General features: G+C 36.8%; 1 protein-coding gene across 5 annotated transcripts in view; it reads left to right on the top strand.

Annotated features, from left to right (window-relative positions):
- LOC105474551 (zinc finger AN1-type containing 3) overlaps positions 1 to 21,059 on the top strand; it is a 335,383-nt gene that overhangs the window by 243,954 nt on the left and 70,370 nt on the right. For all 5 annotated transcript variants that reach the window (XM_071096015.1, XM_011729335.2, XM_071096012.1 and 2 more), the window contains exon 3: positions 567 to 749. In XM_071096015.1, the coding sequence (XP_070952116.1) occupies positions 567 to 749 (183 nt within the window). The remainder of the gene's footprint in view (positions 1 to 566; positions 750 to 21,059) is intronic.

The raw sequence follows: 21,059 nt of genomic DNA, 5'->3' as shown, positions 1-21,059 counted from the left end.
CGTTCGAGGACTAACTATACTTTAACATTTTGTTTATCCTCTCATATTTGTGTTTTTAGTATGTTCCTTATAAATTGAATATAACTGGACTTTAGTCCAAATATTCTTTTAGCTGAAAAGTTCAGTCTGTTTATTACCATTACTGACATATTTATACTTATTTCTACCATCTTGTTATGTGTTTTCTGTTTACTCTGCTGTTTTCTCTGCTACCTTTTTCATGACCTTTCCTTCTAAAAAGTTTGAAAAACTGTTGTTTATTCCCTTTTTCCTTCTGATTACTCTTAAATATTTAACATGCATCTTTGGCTTTGCACAGAACGTTAAAATCAGAATGTTTGCATTCTTCTAAATAATAAGGGACCTTGGAAAACTTTTAACTGTAGTCACCTTCCACTAATCTTAAACGTTTTTGACCAGTGTTTTACTCCCATGGTTTTTTAATCACCCAGATCAGTCTTTATTATTGCTGTTGTTGCATTTAATTTTTGTACCAACTTCCATTGTTTTCTAATCCTCAGAGACTGTGAACTCCTTAATTAAGCTCATTTTCTATTTTTCTTCAGATTTTCAAAAGAAACAACCAGACGATGATTCCGCTCCAAGTACAAGTAACAGCCAATCAGATTTGTTTTCCGAAGAGACCACCAGTGACAACAACAATACCTCGATAACCACGCCAACTCTTAGTCCCAGCCAGCAGCCGCTTCCGACAGAACTGAATGTAACTTCACCGAGTAAAGAAGAGTGTAAGTGCCTGGCTTCTTAGGGGTGGTAGAGAGGGCAGCCTAAGAACCTTAGATGAGCATCTTGGTAATGCCTAACCCCAGAAAAAACAGCACTTCTTTTAATTCAAGATAAGTGTTCACATACAAGGCCCAAGCTCAGCAAGTTAGAGAGTAAGTTTCAGCCATTCCTGAAGAAATAGCCTTTTATACTGTCAAAGTACATGAAGTTTTGAACCAGTCTAGAGAGCAGTGGCTCTCACCTATGTCTGCACATTAGAATTCACTGGAGGTTTTTAAAACAATTTTAATCTTTAGCATCATTCCCTCATTCTCATTTAATTCATCTGGAGGGAGACCCAGGGATCTGTTATTTTTAACTCTGCAGAGGATTTCTAATGTGCAGCAAGGGACCAGTAAGGGATTCTAACCCTAAAACCCTAATTTAGGAGCCTTAGATTGAAACTTTACCTCTTGTCACTAACTGGACCTTGACTGTTTCTAAGCATTTAACTGAGAAAACACTATACTTCATAGGACATAGGATATTTAAAGGAAGAAGGAGATGGTATTACTCTTCTGTAAGTCTTCAGTGTTGGAATGCTATTTTGTAGGTGATATAGAAGTTCACTGTCTACTTAATTTTTTTTTTTTTTGCCTTGAGATACTCACTCTGTTGCCCAGGCTGGAGTGCAGTGGTGTCATCTCAACTGACGGCAACTCTAGCTCCTGGGTTCAAGTGATTCTCCTGCCTCAGCCTCCTGAGTAGCTGGGATTACAGGTGCCTGCCACCATGCCTGGCTAATTTTTATATTTTTAGTAGAGACAGGATATCGCCATGTTGGCCAAGCTGGTCTCGAACTCCTGACCTCAAATGATCTACCTGCCTCGGTATCCCAAAGTGCTGGGATTACAGGCGTGAGCCACCATGCCCGGCCCATTGTCTACTTAATTTTTATAATGTCATAACATAACATCTCTTTCCCTCCATCCCGCATCCTTGGTGGTACATGAAACATACATCTCTTTTAGGGCACAACTATAACTGATAGTATTTGTTGAAAATTATAGGGATATTATGACATAGCAATTTTTGCCTTTTAAAAGCTCTGCTTGGCCAAGGCAGGAGGATTGCTTGAGGCCAGGAGTTTGAGACCAGCCTAGACAACATGGTGAGACTCTTTTCTCTACCCCCCCAAAAAAAATTAGCCAGGTGTGGTGGTGTGTGTTATGGTCCCAGCTGCTTAGGAAGCTGAGGCAGGAGGATCTCTTGAGCCCAAGAGTTCAGGGTTACAGTGGACTGACTATGATCTCACCATTACACTGCAGCTTTGTGAGACCTGGTCTTTTTTTTTTTTCTCTCTTAAAAAAAAATAAATAAAAGCTAAGTTGAAATTTAGTATTTCAAGTTTCATGAATATCTAGAAACACAGTAGGTTAGAATGTTGTGTGTTCTGTATACTAACTTTGGAAAGGTTAGCAGAAAACAAGTATCTAAATTTATCATAAACTACTGTATTTGGTAATATTGAGAATATAAAATAAGCAAGGTCATAGTCCTTGTCCTCAAAGAATTTGAAGGGGAAATTGAATATATTTGTTATAGTTTATCGGTGGTTATCAACCAGGAGTGATCTCCCACCCCACAGCCCCAGAACATTTGATAGTGTCTGGAGGCCAGGGATGCTGCTAAATGTCCTACATGATATAGGACAGTCCTCTGCAACAAAAAATCATTCATCTCACAATACCAGTAATGCTGAGTTTGACAAACCCTGATAGATGTTTGCATACACCCATGTTGGTCCTTATATATTAAAGACAGCAACTGTTGAAGGACATTGACTTACTGAGGAAGTGGTAAAGATGGATAGAAGGTGGTGAAGAGACATACTAGACAGAGTAGAATGAGCTGTGGAGGGAAAGCTGCATGAAGTTTCTCAATGGCAAATGACTGTCTTAGTGCCATTTATGGAAGAGAATGAAGGACAAGGCTAGAAGGGTAAGTCGTGGCCAAGACATAGAGGCTTAAATGTCCAGCTAAGCTATTTGGACTTGAGACAGTAGCCATATTTTTGAGCAGAGGAAGTGATATTATTACAGTCCTTTGGAGAAGTAACCTTGGTTGTATTGAAAGTGGAAAGGATTAAACAGGAATAACATTGCAAAGAGAGAATTTTTAAAATGTTATAAATTATTGAATAGAGGCCAAAGCAGGTGTAGAAATCATGTAAGAGGAGAAAAAAAAATGGGGAAAATGGTAGTGGTCATGCTAAGGCAGTAGATTTTGTTTTGTTTTCAAAAATCTGTTCAAGGTCATGTACTCATTGAGAAGCTGATGACAGCTATGGCCCCTTGTCTTAGAAAAATATACACCATCCATTTATACCCAATTTTGCATAGAATTTCTCTACAGCTTATTATGGCCCTTGGGTTAAGAACCCCTGGTCTAAGGAAAAGGTTGGTCAGGATCTCATCTGATGGAAACTGGATTGGATTCGTGCCTACCAGGATCAGGCCATCACAAAACAATTCAAGCCGCCAAAATGCATGTGAGGCTGAGATAACAGCAGCTACTATTTATTGAGCACTTTATATATGAGCTATTATTCTACGTGCATATTTTCTCATTGTTTCTCGTGATAACCCAATGAGGTAGATACTGTCATTATACTCATTCCATAAATGAGGAATTAGACACACAAAGATTAAATAATTTGACTGTGGTCACAAACTAGTAGATACCAGAACCAGGATTCAAAAATTTAGGCATTTGGCTTCAGAGTTCATACTTTTAATCAGTTAATTCACAATGTGAAACACAACTGTCACAGAGAGTAGTATTTGTGTGGGCAAGAGGGATGCTTTCTCTTCCTGTCATTAAGATATGTGGAAATCCACATCATAAGCAAAAGTTACTAGCCAGTTTCGGCCACTGTAGACTGCTATGGGTTTTTTTTTTCTAAATATGAATACCTTCAGCCTGATTAAGGATGTCTAGTTCTACTAGCTTCATTTCCTTTCTCTCTTTTTGGTGACATCATTGCTTTGAACCATTGTATGTTTCTCTTAGACTTATACTCTCTGAAGCTAATCTCTTTCCTAATTCCTCAAGTTTCTACAGATCTAGGGAATTGAGATTTGCCAATTGGAGATATGGTGATGACTTAAGTTTGTATTGTATGCAGCTGGGCAGGTTGAGTTGGAGCTCAGAGGAGAGAAGTCAAGATTGGCTTTATCCACATGGAGATGATAGTTTAAGCCATAGGTGTTAAATGAGTTTGCCAAGGGTGAGAGTAAAGAAAAGCAGGGAGGGCTGGGCACGGTGGCTCATGCCTGTAATCCCAGCATTTTGGGAGGCTGAGGCAGGCGGATCACAAGGTCAAGAGATCAAGACCATCCTGGCCAACATGGTGAAACCCTATCTCTACAAAAAATACAAAAATTAACTGAACATGGTGGCATGCGCCTGTAGTCCCAGCTACTCGGGAGGCTGAGACAGGGAAATTGCTTGAACCTAGGAGGTGAAGTTGCAGTGAGCCGAGATTACGCCACTGCAGTCCAGCCTGGCGACAGAGTGAGACTGTGTCTCAAAAAAAAAAAAAAAAAAAAGAAGAAGAAAAGCAGTGAGAATAGACCTGTGAGTGAAATTTCTGCACTTAAGGAGCAAAAAGGATAGAGGAGGCAACTGAAGAAGTCAGGAGGAGAATGATAGTGGGCAAGGTCACAAAAGCCAAGGAACAAATTTCAGTTTAGATAATAATAATATTAGCTCATATTTATGAAACATTTGCTATATTCTAGACAGTCTTCAAAATTCTTTAGATGCGGTAACATTTAATTTTCAATACAGCCTATTAGGGTAGGTGCTTTTATTATACTTGTTTTTATAGATGAGGACACTAAAGCTTAGAGAGGTTCATTAACTTTCTCCCCAAAGTTATAGAGCTATTGCAAGGCAGTGAAGCCCATGCTGTAACACACGAATTTGGATCCAGAGCCTATGTTTTCAGTCACTATAAGATATTGTCACAATATTATGAAAATGCTACTGAGGCTGTAAACTGACAAAGAGGCACTTGGATTTAGTGATCATAAGATGGATTACCTAAATAAACTATTTAATAAACGGTTTCAGTGGTTTGTATATTCATTTAGCAATCTTTGCTGAGTGCCTGCTATATGTTAGACACTAAGTTAAGTGCTGAGTATAGAAATGAATAAGATTAGTCTTAATACACAAGGAGGTCACCTTTTTGACTACATGTCTGTCCCTGGGAGTCTGGTTTATTCTCCCAAACAAGTGCATAGGAATTTTGGGGTGGAAGGGAGGAATTAGCAAGTAGTGGTTAACAGGCATGTCATTTGCAAAGCTTTTTCAGGTCAGCTTTGCTCCCTCACCTAGGTTGAAAGCAGCTGTGCTAGTGTGAGGAGATGTGTGCCAGATTTGGGGGTTGAGAATATGGGGTAAGAAAAGTACCCTGGGTTTGTTAAGAGCTGTCAGGGTGGATGCTTTAAAAATCAGTGGGAGTTAAAGTGATTGCCTAGTAGCAGTGAAGACCCAGGTGAGACACTAGACAGCCTGATCCATCTACGTCTTGCAAATTTTTTTAGCTGTGATCTGCCAAGGTGGCAAAGGATGGTGGAAGAGGCAGCAGGAGATTGCCTATGTTGATATTTTAGTATCCTCAAGGGACCAGAATTTCATCTGTGGATTTCTTCTTAGCTTCCCCTAAAGAGATGTGGAGAAGTAACATGTAGCAGTTGTTGGAAAATGGATTTGGGATGCTAGATCCAAGTACCATGAAATTTGTAAACTATTGAGTAGTTATGGATCCATTGTTATTGCATAGAGCTAGAAGTGCTACATTTTGTTGGGGGCTTGTGAAAGGGTTTTTTTTCCCCCTAATATACAAGAAAATGGATATTGCTTAAATCTATTTTCACCTTCTTACTATCAACATGAACTTGAACTATGAACATATCAACAGAAAGTATTGAGAGTCTGGATACATTTTCTTTTGAAAAGACTGCAGATAGAGCAATAATTGACGGAAGTATGTAAAACTTAGAAACAGGACTAATTTTTACCCAAAAGAATTTCTTAATACACTTCCCTGCAGATAAATAAAGCAGATATCCAAAAGCTCTAAGTGATATTTCTCTATCTGAACATAAACATATGTCTCCCTGTCCCAAACTGTGTGTCTGCAGAAGAGTGCATGGAGCTTAGCCATTGGAAGCCTTTTCCAAAAATAATGTAAACAAAATTCAAATAGTGACTAAAGGACTTGTTACAGCATTTAAATGCTATAATATAACAGCTCACAACAAGTATACTTAGTACCAGGCACTGTTCCAAGTACTTTATATGCACAGTCATCCCTCATTATACACAGGGGATTCGGCGCATACTCAAGTCTCACAGTCAGCCCTGTGGAACCCACTTACATGAAAAGTTGGCCCTCCATATATGTGGGCAATACTGTATTTTCCATCTGTATTTGGTTGAAAAAAAATGTGTGTCTAAGTGGACCCACACAGTTCAAATTGGTCTTGTTCAAGGATCAACTGTATTAACCGACTTCATCTTCATAATTACCCTGTAAGGCAGGTACTCCTATTGTATCTATTTCACAGGTGTGAAGATGGAGGCACAGGATGATTATCTTGCCCAAGATCACAGAGCATTCTGGCTCCAAGGGCCTGACTCTCTGCCACCACACCATAGCTGCCATTCTCTATCATGATTTATGGTTAAAGGACATTACATGCAAATTAGGCTATACAGTGGAAGGTGTGTTGGACAAACTCTTAAAAAGAAGAAAACATTTCTTTCTGCTTTTGCCACTGCCTATTTACTGTTCTTCCAGTTTCCAGTTTTTTTTCTAAGGGAGAATAAGTGTGGTTTGTAGTTATGTTTTTTGACCTAACTTTTGCAGAGAGAAAGGATAGTGCCAGGTTGTAGTTAGAACACTGGAATCAGTTGTTGTTTTGTTGTTCTTAAGTACAGACAGATGACTTCTCACAAGATGAGGAAATGCCCTCATCTCTTTATACAAGTCAGCTTTTCTGTTGTTACGCTTTTAAAGGCTTGAGCATCCCTATTTATGACCTGTTTGGGAACCTTCTAATGTACATGTCTACCTGAGTTTTTGGATTTTTCTTCCCAATCCCACTAGTATAATGGATGGAAATGGAGGTGTTGGAGGGGTCATGGCTGATCTATTTCTTTCTAGGCAGGAGAGGAAGAGAACTGATACCTGTTGCTAGGGAAGACTAATGGCAAGAAATGGACTTGTTTTCAAACAGTCCGATATTCTAAACTAGCAGTTAGAGAGTACCTATCTCATACAAAGCAGTCTTCTGAGCTCTGTGGAGGCACATACTAAGAATTAAATAGCAACCAGCTGTTACATGAAAACTATAGTTTACAACAGGGGTTGACAAACTATAGCCAACAGGCCAAATCCAGCCTGTCACCTGTTTTTATGCTGCCCACAAGCTGAGAATGATTTTTACACTTTTAAACAACTGAAAAAAATCAAATAATATTTTGTGAAATGTGGAAATTACATGAAATTCCAAATTCAGTGTTTATAGGTAAAGTTTGATTGGAACACAACCCCACTTATTTGTTAATGTATTGTCTGTGGCTGCTTCTGTGCTACAATAGCAAAATTGGCTAGTTGCTGTGGAGACTCAATGGCCTATTACAGAAAAAGTTTGTAAACCCCTGTTTTATGGAGTACTTTGATACACATGTTCCTAGGATCATCTTGACAGTGTGCAGCATAGGTAAGGCAAATATTCTCCTTCCTATTCTGTAGATGAAAAGGGGAGGTTTAGATAGTGACCCTCCTGAAGTCCCAAGACAGGGCCACAACTCAGCTCTGGGCCTGTTGCATCTATAATACGGGACTCTGGTTTTTTTCCTACTCTTCTCTACTGCATCCACCCGAGACACACTTTTGTTGTAGCAAAATAAAATATACAGAAAAAGTGAGAACCATATTAACTGGCATGTTAGTGAGGATTTTTAATGACTAAAGCTTCATTTCCAGGTGCTGACTGGATTTTCCTTTAATGTGACACTGATTCCCAAAATAGAAATTTGAGAACATACTCCACCTCTGGTTAAATTAATTTGGTTGAACAGAGATTTCCATCGTTTCCTTGGAAACTGGTTTCTGGTGATATCGTAGCCCCCTCAGGGATTTTTAAAAAATGGTAGTGCCTTTTAACAGATGTCCTTGCTAGACTGCCCCTGGGTCTTTGAACATCCATTGGGTGTCATTGGCTACATATCTTCATTTCTGTCTGACAAGCCTTAATCTGTTCCCTGGAAATTTAGTATCACTGCCACCAAGCGGCTAAACTTCTGATTTGTTTGTTTTTACCAATTAAATTTCTAATAATCTCTAAATGAAACCATTGTTCCCTTTTTTAGACTATGCCTACTTCAGGAGGCCAGATATTGGGTAAAACAGGCTGGTTTCTTCTAGTAAAGCATTTAGAAAATATTGCCTATTAAAAAATATTTTATGACTTCCTGCTGGGCTGGTTTTAAGTGAAATATGGTGGGGAGATTTATTTACAGTTCTCTCTGTGTGTGTCTTTCTCTCCCCTTTTCTCTAATGAAGCTCAAAGCATCAGGCTGTTTATCAGAGATAATTATACAACAGATGGAGTTTTTCTGATATATAATAGTCTCAAAGTGGAAGATTCTTTCCCATAATGAAGAATGCCCAAACTTTAAATGTCTCTTTTGATTTTAATTTAACGGTGTTTTTTTTCCCAGTGCATTTATTTATTTATCCTGAAACTGGTTCTGCAAAGCATGCTGCTTTCATTAGGGCTGTGTTCTGAAAAGATTGATACTTTGCAGTACAGTATGATAATGTACAGTTATATGCTGTTTTGAAGAGCCATAATTTATCAAAAATCATTGTGTGAGATCATTAAGTTAATCTCTGTCAAAATACAGGACTTGAGCAGTTCAGAAGTGTTTTCTTATAGAAATTCTTTCTGTTCCATAATGTCAGTTGGGTAGGAACTTGTTTAAGTACTGGTAGTGTCATCTGACCTTCCATTTGTAGTCAAAATACGAACCAGATTAAAGCAAAACCATGATTTTTAAGTTACTCATTTTCTGGCTTGCTTTTCTTTTTCATAACTTTTAGTCCTATTTTTAAGTATGCAAGTAAAGCATGACTACATTCTCAGTTTTTGAATTACAAAGACACAGGTTTAGATAGACTAGAATATGAAAATATTCTAACGTCACCACCATCAATCACCACCACCCAATTCCTACTTTTTACAGGAATAACCACTGTTTTTTCATTTTGGGTTGTATTTTTTCTATGCAGCTGTGTACATGTTTACATACAATATTTTATTTTGGCCGGGCGCGGTGGCTTGCGCCTGTAATCCTAGCACTTTGGGAGGCTGAGGCGGGCGGGTCACCAGGTCAGGAGTTCAAGACTAACCTGGTCAACATGGTGAAACCCCGCCTCTACTAAAAATACAAAAATTAGCCTGCTGTGGTGGCAGGTGCCTATAATTCCAGCTACTCGGGAGGCTGAGGCAGGAGAATCACTTGAACCCGGCAGGTGAAGGTTGCAGTGAGCTGAGATCATGCCACTCCACTCCAGCCTGGGCAACAAGAATGAAACCGTCTCAAAAAAAAAAAAAAAAAAAAAAAAAAAAAAAAAAAAAAGATTTTATTTTTATATAAATGAGAGCATACTATATATATTGTTTTCTAACTTGCTTTTTAACTTAACATATTTCAGAGATCTTTCCAAGTCTACGCATGGAGATCTGCCTTACTTCTGCATAATATTCCATATTGCCCTTATCATCCTTTTCTCTACTCTCTCCTCTGGAGGCTGTTTTTAATATTTCACTATTATAAGCCATGTCAAGTAAACATTTTTGTACATGGCTAATGGTGCATATGTTATTTTCCCATGATAAATACATAGAAGAGGAACTAACAAGTCAGAGAATATGTATATTTAAAATTTCGATTTGCATGGCAATATTAACCTCCAAAATGACTGTATGACTTTCTATTCCTAAGAATGATGTTTGAGAGTGATTGTTTACCACAGCATTACCAACATTAGGTGGATTGTTATCTTTGTTTGTTTGTTCCTTTTTATTTATTTATTTTGGTAAGTTGGGCAAAAGAATAGCTCATTTTAACTTGTGTTTTCCAGACATCTCCTGGTGGTGAGATTGAGCATTGTTTTATATGTTTGTTAGCAATTGATAAGTCTCCAGTGATTGGCCTATCAGTGTTGTTCTTTGCTTATTTATTTTTTATTAGCTATTTTTTTCTTACTGATTTGTACGAATTCTTTATTTTTTTAAATATGTAACAAATTCTGGATGAGTATTTGTTACATATATTGCCAGTTTCTTTTGGTATGTTACTTGGCTTTTAATTTTCATTTAGGTGCCTTGTATTCATGAAAATTTTTTAAATTTTAATTTAAATCTGTTGGTCTTTTGTCTTCTAGCTTTCTGTCTTTCTTAGAAGGCTGTCTGAATCATAGTTATAAAAATATTTTTCTATATGTGTTTAAATACTTTCATAGTTTATCTTTTTCTATCGTTAGCTCTTGAGCCCATCTGGGATTTATTTTGTATTTAAGGCATAGAGATTTACCTTTATTATTTTTTTTCCAAGTGGATAACCAGTTATGCAAAAACCATTCATTGAGTAGTCCTGGTTTAAAATGCTAATACTATTACATAAACATACACCTGTTCCTAGGCTCTTTATTTTGTTTTATTGGTCAACCTGTATATTTCTGAAACTGAAATATAGCTTTATAGTATGTATCAGTATCTTCTGATTTGGATTATATTGAATATATAGATTTATTTAAGAATAATTGACATTTTGATACACTTTTGGGTCTTCTCATAAAGGAATATAGTTTGTCTTCATTTATTCAAATCTTCTTCTATGTTCTTGATAAGACAATGTCATCCCTGCACAAGTTTAGACTAAGCACCAAATTAGCAGTCTTTATTTTATGCTACTTTGCTCTGTCTCAGAACACCTAGCACACTGCTAGCATAGTACTCAATAAATGGTTACTGATTTAAATATTTAGGAAAAGTTTTGTTTTTAATTTTTCTTACTTTTAGAAACCTAGTTTATGTGTTTTGATACATTAAAGAAGGGGCCTCTCATTGCCTGTGCCTGATTTTTGAATATTCTTTTATAATTTTATATTCTTTTATAATTTTCTGTGCCATACAATAACCGCAAGACAAAGCAACTCAAAAAAGGCAGTATCCCTACCAAATTTTGAAAATTGGGATGCTTTGTGGTGGTAAAAATTCATCTCAGACTTTTGGAATAATGGGAGTCTTCTGTTTCTCTCTCTCTCTCTCTCTCTCTCTCTCTCTCTCTCTCTCTCTCTCTCTGTCTGTCTCTTTCTTCTGTACAAATAGGCACTTGCCTGTTGTAAAATAACCATTTTTGCTTGTTGGTATTTATCACCTAAATTTCCCTCTTCAAGATTACCCTTTGCAAGACAGAATACTAGCAAGCTTTTAATACTTATTTTCAAAGGTCCCTTAAGAAATCTGCAAATCTAAAAGGTTAGTTTCCCAAAAGATTACCTCAGTCACATGTGAGATTATACAATTACTGATACTCAAACTAGGTTTTGAAGCAACATCATCACTGGCCCCCCTGCACCCAATATGAATTTCTTTAAATGTTCTTATTAAATTAAATGCTCTGTCCTTCTCTGTGAAAGTAAAGGTCATGGTAAACAACCACACTTCACACAGCTTTAGCTCTTGCACTTGTCATATTTTTATTTTGTCTAGTTACAAGTAGTATGTGACACTGTGCTGATTTTAAATTAAATCTAAGCTTTATTTATGACAAAAATGTTTGGCTGGAAAAAAAAAATAATGACATTTATGTGAATGTGTTGAAGTAGCCATTTTAAGCTTACATAAATATATTTTAATTGTGCTTGTGAACTTCTTTCTGAAAATTCAGAGCTGCCAATGCCAAAAAATGACTATGTAACTGTACATTTTGTATTCATGGCCTCTGTTACTTTATAAACCATCTCACTTTTCGATCCATCAAAAAGATGATTATAGATTTAATAAAAACAATAGGATGCCACCTTAGTGAGGAATTTTTAAAATTCTAAAATATCAGTATAACCCCTTCACTACGCAATTGAAATTGTGACATTTTCAACTATTAGTTGCAAAGAGAGATCCTATTATTGAGACCTGACAGTGTTCACTTCTGTCTGTAAAGCAAGACGGTTGGACTAAGGTAATTTCCATTTAGTGTCACTCATCATGTTCCAGCTGTGGTACAGCTAACTATGGGAGAGGCTCAGCAGAGAGGCAGAGGAGAAGGGCACCTGTGTTCCAAGTTGTTTTTACAAGTCCATGGAACAGTACCTGTGGCCTGAATAGATGTCTTTTTTTTTTTTTTTTCCTAAAGCCTCTTAGGAAGAACATGCACCAGTCATTTCCCTTTCTAAAGAAAGCATTGCAGCCTTCTTTCAGTAGCTGCTGCAGGCTGAGATTTATGAGAATACTCTTGCTAGCTGAACTGTGTTTGAAAAAACAAAGAAAAAAAATCTCTTCCAGTGCTGAGTGGTGTCTCCATTAATGTTATGAGAATCATGGTTGTGTTGATGGTAAAATGCAAATGATGCAAATGTAGAAATTGGAGTTGGGCCTTAGTTAAGCCTGTAAATAGTCAGAAGTGAAGCCTAAATTGGAGAGGTGACAGCCCCTGATTTTGTGTTCATATTAAATATGCTTTGTCACAAGAGAAAAACAAAACAATGTCTAAAATTAGTAATGATTTTATTAGCCAGGTGGTATTTTGACCTCTAACAAAATGGGGATTATTCTATTTTTATCCCCAAGAGGGTGATGATGTCTTAGAATGTCACTGTTAATTGCTGTTGGGCTTTATCACATTTTGAAGTATTGGTGGTAAGCGTTTGTCATCATCTTAACATATGGAAAGGTATAGGATTCTAAGTGAGAGATTACATCTGAAAAATTTAAATTGAACATATGTAACTGCTGACCCAGAATCCTTTGAGAGTTCCATGAAACATGTTTTTACTCTTCTTATATACATAGCAGAAATGGAATGTCTTGGTTTGAATTTTTGACTAGTTTATTCCACTATCCCTTGCCTTTATTTACTTAAATATTCACATTTTGTTGAGACTGGGAAACTCTTTTACTGTTATTTACACTTAGTACATCAGTTGATTTCTGCAAGACTAGAAATAAGACTAGAAATAAGTCAGTTGGCATGTAAGGAGTATGGGGAAATTGGATCTTATATTAACCTTTAGATTCACTGGTTCTGTACCAGTGGTTCTCAAATGTGGTCCAGAGACCTATAGAGGTCCCCAGGTCCCTCTCAGGGCATCCATGAGATCTTTCCTTTTCCAACTACATATTTATGTAGTAGTGGGCTTTCTTCGTATTCATATAAACAGATTAAATACAGATATAGACATGAAAATCCAAGTATCTTCCTTTAAGCCAGGCCACTCTCACTATTTTTTACGTTGCAGTTATTTTTCATAAAAGAAAAAGTTTTTATGTTGAAGTGTAATTATTTTAATTTTAAATGAAAACATAATTTTTGTCAAGTTATAATTTCATATGGGATAAATATCAATGATATAAGCCACATAAACAAAAGTTTTTTAGTGTCCTCAGTAATTTTTAAGTGTTAAAAGTTCTCAAGACAGAAAAGTTGAGGACTGCTATGCTGGTAAAGAAGTTACAGAAGAAAAGCTTGGAGTTAGCAGAGATTGGTTCATGAGGCTAAGAAAAGAAGCCGTCTCCATAAAAGTGCAAGGTGAAGCAGCAGTTGCTGATGTAGAAAGCTGTAGCAAGTTACCAAAAATACCTAGCTAATATCGCTGATGAAAGTGACTACACTAAACAGCAGATTTTCAAAATAGCCGAAATAACCTTCTATTGGAAGAAGATGCCATCCAGGACTTACAGGAGGAAAAGTCAGTCCCTGGCTTCAAAGGACAGTATGACCCTCTTTTAGGAGCTAATGTAGCTAGTGACTTTAAGTGGAAGCCAGTGCTTATTTACCCTTCTGAAAATCCTAGGTCCATTAAGAATTTTGCTGCATCCACTCTGCCTGTGTTTTGTAATGGAACAACAAAGCCTGGATGACTGCACATCTGTTTATAGCATCATTCACTGAATATTTTAAGCCTACTGTGTAGACCTACTGCTGATAAAAAAAAAATGCTCCTTTCAAAATACTACTGCTCATTGACAATACACCTTGTCACCCAAGAGCTCTGATGGAGAGGTACAAGGAAATTTATGTTTCCATGCCTGGTAACACAGCATTGATTCTGTAGCCCATGGATTAAGGAGTCATTTTGACTTTTAAGTCATAATTATCTAAGAAGTACATTTTACAAGGCTATAGCTGCCATAGATACTGATTCCTCTCATGGATCTGCCAAAGTAAATGGAAGATCATCTGGAAAGGACTCACCATTCTAGATGCCATAAAGACCATTTGTGATTCTTGGGAAAAGGTCAAAATATCAACATTAACAGAAGTTGGGAAGAAGTTGATTCTAACCCTCATGGATGATTTTGAGGGGTTCAAGACTTGGGCAGAGAAAATAATTGCAGATGTGGTGGAAATCACAAGAGGAGTAGAATTAAAAGTGGAGCCTGATGAGGTGACTGAATTGTTGCAATCTCATTATAAAACTTTAATGGACGAGGAGCTGCTTCATATGATTGAGCAAAGGAAAGTGGTTTCTTGAGATGGAATCTACTCCTGGTGAAGATGCTGTGAACATTATTGAAATGGCAACAAAGGATCTAGAATATTACATAAACTTAGTTGATAAAACAAGAGCAGAGTTTGAGAGGATTGACTTCAATTTTGAAAGAAGTCCTGTGGGTAAAATGCTGTCAAACAGCATTACGACAGAGAAATCTTTTGTAAAAGGAAGAGTCAGTTGATGTGGCAGAGTTGTTTTTTTGTTTGTTTTGTTTTGTTTTTTGAGACAGAGTCTCGCTCTGTCGCCCAGCCTGTAGTGTAGTGGCACAATCTCAACTCACTGCAACCTCCACCTCCCAGGTTCACGCCATTCTCCTGCCTCAGCCTCCCAAGTAGCTGAGACTACAGGTGCGTGCCACCACACCCAGCTAATTTTTTTGTATTTTTAGTAGAGATGGGGTTTCACCGTGTTAGCCAGCATGGTCCTCAATCTCTTGACCTTGTGATCTACCTCCCTCGGCCTCCCAAAGTGCTGGGATTACAGATGTGAGCCACTGTGCCTGGCCTCGTTTTCTTTTTTTAAGAAATTGCTGCAGCTACCCCATTTTTCAGCAGCTACCACCACCTGATCAGTTAGCAGCTATCAACATTGAAGAAAGATCCTTCACTAGCAAGAAGAGTATGAATCACTGAAGACTCAGATGATCATTAGCATTTTTTTTTAGAAGTAGAGTTTTTTTAAATTAAGGTATGTACATTTTTAGACATCATGCTGTTGCACACTTAATAGAGTCTATAACATAGTATAAACTAATAACATATATATGCATTGAGAAGCCAAAAAATTTGTGCAACTCGAACTTTATTGCTGTATTTACTTTATTGCGGTGGTCTGGAACCAAACCCATAGTATCTCCGAGGTATGCCTGTAATTGTTTAGGAGAGTTAAGGTGGAGTGGTAATAAGATTTTGTTGAGAAAGAAGCCCTTATGAACAAAATAGATAAGCTACCAATTGCAACTTCTGACCCACTTTGAAAATTCCCTTCTCAGAAATTACTAATTTGGATCTAAATAGTGTGAAAGATCATGTACTGAGTTAGGATTAGAACTTCTAACTCTGGGAGATTAACACTTAGATTCTGTAAAAAAACTTTGTAAATGGTTTAATTTGGAAGTTTCGTTTGGAGAAATAAGAGGGCTATTATCTGTGTTGAAGAATTTCTGTAAACTTGGATTACAATTCACTATATCTTTATGTATCCTTGTTTTTAATCAATGGTGCTTTTCAAACTCAATTATATTGACAGATAGGTGTGTCCTTTCTGATTAAAACAATTCAGGAATTCCAGGTTTAGGGTGAGGTTGGAGATTAGGGTTTTCTGAAAAGATGACTTTTCTTGTGCATTCTACTATGTACTGGATACTCATTAAATACTGTCAGTTCTTTGCTATTTTAAATCTCTGTGTTTATGTTGAAGGCTAAAGAAGGAATATTTTACTGCTCAAGAAATATATATTATTTGAATTTTTTGAAGATAATTTTACATTCTAAACATGGACATATCAGGAAACAGTGTAGTTTATTTCACTATCTCCATTGCATAGATTTGTTGAGGTTTATTTTGTCCTTTTTTATTTTTTTAAGAAGCCTCTTCAAGAAATTCTTAATAAGATATCCTGAATCTCTCTCTGCCCAGGGAGGCTTAGGAGGAAAAGAAAAGACATTCTGAATCTCTACAGAGAGGAGAGAATTGCAGCTCTTTAATTTGTTGTCCAAAATTACCTTTAGAACTGTGAGCTTGGAAAAGTGAGATGCTGCAAAGGAAAACAGTGTACAGATTATGATAGAGTGGAATTGACAAGCTGGTTAAAAAAGGATGGTGCATTTTTAATTAGCCCACAGTGCCTTTAAAATAATTAGATACTTTTATGTAAATGTCATGTTAATTAAGAAAATTGAAGTGTTACAAATCTACAAAAGGAATGGCTATTTTTGTGTATTAATGTTTTGCAGTTACTGTGAAAGGACTGATAGTAGAATATTTGATTATTGCACTTCTGGCAATTTTTAGCTGACCAACTCCTTGATAGTCTATTTTTTCTAATTGATGTGCTATTATCTGTGTTGAAGATTTTTAGCACATGATTTAACTGCAGCCAGTGAGGGCTAGTGAAACCAGAAGCCAAAAATAACCAGTCATCACAGCTGGTTTAACAAAATTTTTCAGAGTAGATTGTTGATCTCCATTTCAAGGTTAAGAAGAAATGTTATTTTTCTGTATTTACTCAGCTGTGGAGTTTGAAGTTTGAGTGCATGAAAAGCTAAATGCAGCTATCCTCCAAACCACCATTCTTGACTTCCTCCTCGAGTTGTAGTCTTCAACTAGCCGATGGGATTGACCACTACATGAGTAGGTAGACCTGAGTTTTTTGACATACTCAGTAACTCTATAGGAGACTGGAAAAATACAATAATTCTGGTACTTCATTTTGAAATGTGTGTGTTGATAGTTAATGGGGTATCTTCATCTACTCCTGTTTTTGTAGGTTACAGTGAAGTGAGTATGCAGATTTGACCTATGTCTTCAACTTTATAGGGCTGCAGACAATAATACTGTTTCCCTGGGAAAATCTACTACCATATTGCAAATGCTGTAACAATTTCTACTTGTTGGGAATACAGCTGAAGAATATAGTTTCATGGCTTTGATGTGGAATTGTAAATGTGATCCGCAGTGCTGCATTATATATGACACCTTTAATACAAGAATAGAAACATCCCTAGAAGAAGAGGTAGAATATTCACTCTTCTCTAGTCACAAACCACAGTTACCAGAGGCTTTATTCACTCGCAAACTCCAAACATTAAATTGTTGAAACTTGATGTTTTTTAAGGAAAAAGTCCTCTGAATGTAATATGAAATGCAAAATGTTAGTCTGTTAATAAATATCTCCGGATAATGAAGAAACTTGAAAAAATTCAGTTATTTAATTTGCTTTAGTAAAAGAAAGCAAAAAGCATTCATGATGATTGGCTAAAAGTTATTTCAGGTTGGTTAATCTCGATATCATCTGGCTCAGAATCCCAAGAACCTGTCGTATTAAGCAAGGCACTTTGTAATTTTTTTAGACATTAATAAACCCAAACTCAATTGCCACTGATACAGGCTAGAAGATAATGGTTTGAATTGTTCTGTGCTTAGAAATACATTTATTGTCCCAACCTCAGTCCTAGTCAACACATACACATACACACTACATTCATCTATAGAACACACAATCATGAAGAGGCTTTCTCATCTGATTCTTTAGTTACTACCTCTGTCTACCCTGTTGTTTGGAAAGAAGAAGAAAGGTAAAAAGTGGGAGTCAAGTTTACAGTGATTTATGGGGACTTACGCCAGCCACACTCTCAGGCATTAGAAAGTCCGGAAAAGGAACTTTGACCCTCACTGTCAACTCTCAAAACTATTTTGTTTGCTGTAACCAAATGTTACCCATGTTATATTTTTATTGTTGTGGGCGGAAACCTGAAAACATTTTCTGTGAGTGGCCCTTAATTTCCTGCATTGATTTTAACAGAGTTGATTTGGAACTAACTGTAATTGTGTGGATGACAGTGCAATTAGTGTAGAATATATGTGTGGTGCTGATATGTTCCTGTTCTTGGTTTTGGTGTTTCATAGGTTGTAGTTTGCCAGACCAAATTTAACTCTAAGTTCTCTGTTTATAACATTGCCCAATTATCAAAGCTGGGATATATTATTACTGCCAGGTACTCTTGCTGTCAGTTTGTCTTGGTTCAACTATGGTTCCATTTGTACTTTACTGTAATATAGTGAATACATTGGATTGGGTTGTTAGTTTAACAAGCTCTCTGGAGAACACCTTCATGATGATGCATGTTGAGATATGCTAGGCAGCCTTAAAGTTATTTGCAGAAACCTACAGAAATTTATTCACTAGAAATTTTTAAAAGAATAAACTCTCAAGCTAAAGGCAAGGTAAAGATTCTCTTATATGATAATCTTCTAGAACATTTGTAAATACAGGTGTTAATTCATGAGTCTCAGCCAGACTTCTTTAGGGTTTTTGATTTGACAGTTTCTCCTTTCTTATATAATTCTACTGGATGAATTATTTTATGTCCTTTTAAAAAAAGTATTTTGTTAGTTAAGCTGTTACTGACCCTTATGCACTGTGCAGCTCATGGTGTTATGGGAACTCAGTGATCTTGGCCAGATACTGAGTTAGGGGTAATCAGAAATTAGAACTGACTGGACTGTTAATATTTACATTGTGCTCAGCTAGTTTAGAAAAGTACAGTAACTTCCTCCTATGTCCACCCCAATCTACTACATCAAAATTTCCAGAGTCAGGGTTTGGGAACTTATATTTTTAAAAATGATCCCCAGGACTTTCTGGATGTTGGGAATGTTCTAATATTTTGATCTATGGCCGTTACACAGTATGTATGTGTTAAAATCCCTCAGGATGTACATTTAAGTTCTATACACATCATTCTAATATTGCATTCTCTCAAATGTTACACTCTAATTTTAAAATTTCCTTGAAAAAAAAACAAACACCGCATTTTCTCACTCATAAATGGGAGTTGAACAATGAAAACACATGGACACAGGGAGGGGAACGTCACACACCAGGGCCTGTTGGAGGGTGGGGGTCTAGGGGAGGGATAGCATTAGGAGAAATACCTAATGTAGATGACGGGTTGATGGGTGCAGCAAACCACCGTGGCACGTGTATACCTGTGTGACAAACTTGCATGTTCTGCACACGTATGACAGAACTTGGTATTATATGTGTGTGTGTGTCTGTATACATATACATATACACACGCACACACATATATAAACTGTTACTCTTCTGATTAAATAGTTTGCAGTAGTCGCTTGATGAACATTATTAAGCATTCACTGTCTACATAGCAGTGACCCAACAGTAGATAACAGTGTGATTCTTGATCCTTGGGAACATAAAATCAAGTGGAAGAGAAAGTGATGATATATAATATAAAGTTTTATGGTTTATGATACCTTGCTGTACAGATGGTTCATCAAAAGTCACTTATTGGCAATTTTACTATTTCCATTTTTTTGTTTTGTTAAAGAAACTGAGGATTATTTATCCAAGATTACTCAGCAAGTAGAGAGTAGTTGTCAGACTTAAACTCAGTCTTCTAAAAAGCCTATACTTTTCAAGAAATAAGAAGGCTTCAATTAACAAAAACAAAGAAGCCTTACATGGAAGCAGAAGTTACAGCATTTTATGGAGCTACAGAAGCCAATCCCAGGAGGGTTTTTGAGGATGTTGAGGCTGTGTTAGCTTTGCATGTCTCTCATTGTCTCTTCATGTTGCCTGTTTTCATGTCACGGTTTACCTTTTGAACCTCTGGAATTTTAATTCATGACACTTTTTCTGGTGAATGTGACATTTGTAGAAAAATGTTCTGTTGAAATACTCTGCTCTTTGGTCTGACTTTCGAAACTGCAATTTATTCTTGCCTTATTTTCAAATTCTTGTATTTCCAAGTAATACAAGCCAATGATGACTGTTCTCCTTCCTCATTACATATAGCATTTATTACCTGTTTCTTGTTCTTTGACACTTGGCCACTTTCCGTCTAGCTATTTATTGCTGTCATGTATTGTTCTTTATGTACAGAGGTTTTTTGGGTTTTTGTTTGTTTGTTTGTTTGTTTGTTTTAAGAAAGATTATGATCTCCCTGACTGTGGGACTAACCTGTGTGGTGACACATAGTAGGTATTTGCTAAGTGTTCTTTGAAGTCAACAATGCACTTACTTGGTTTTTCCTCTTTCAAAATTTCCCTTCTGTGTCTTCTAACACTAACTAAGGGTTGTTGCTATTGTGGCCTTGTTATAGTAAAGAGTAAGCTAAGAGTGAACTTCTTAGGTGGGCTCTCCAAGTCCTTAAACCCATGAATCTCGGCACTGTGCACTCTAGGAACAGGTCTCAGAGCTCCTTCATCTTTCCCTCCTTTTCAGTGAGTAACTTACATGAATTCTTGTTGTAGGAGATACACAACTCTGCCAAGTAACCGTGTTTTCCTTCTGCTAGTCACAGTCACCTGGGGACCCTTTTTAAAATAAATGTGTAACAGTTGCCTATGTGTTCTATTCCTTTATGATCACCACTGCCCATCCCAGGGCATGTCAGTGGAAAGTGTTGGGGTGTGTATCAGTATCAACCTCAAAATGTGTTGAAAGTCTTGATTTTGCAGAATGAAATTATTGATTTTCAAGCCTTCACTCACCCAACACAACTGTATCTCTTGCATACTCTTGAATTATGCTTATGCATCAGATCTCTGGGCCCACCAAGATTGCATAAAGGGCCTCTTGTTATCATATTTCTTATAATGAAACTAGATGTTCTTCCTTGGTCAGCAATGCTTTCTTCTATGTGAAAATGATTCTTATTTCTTTTGACAAGCAGTTTATTGTTTCTTAAGGCCCTCCCTTTCTTACTATGTAAGGCTAGTTTTTCTG

Source organism: Macaca nemestrina, chromosome 5 (genome assembly GCF_043159975.1).
Source record: "Macaca nemestrina isolate mMacNem1 chromosome 5, mMacNem.hap1, whole genome shotgun sequence".
In the NCBI taxonomy this organism is placed as follows: domain Eukaryota; kingdom Metazoa; phylum Chordata; class Mammalia; order Primates; family Cercopithecidae; genus Macaca; species Macaca nemestrina.
The sequence above is the reverse complement of the archived record's forward strand: the minus strand, read 5'-3'. Positions and strand labels throughout refer to the sequence as shown.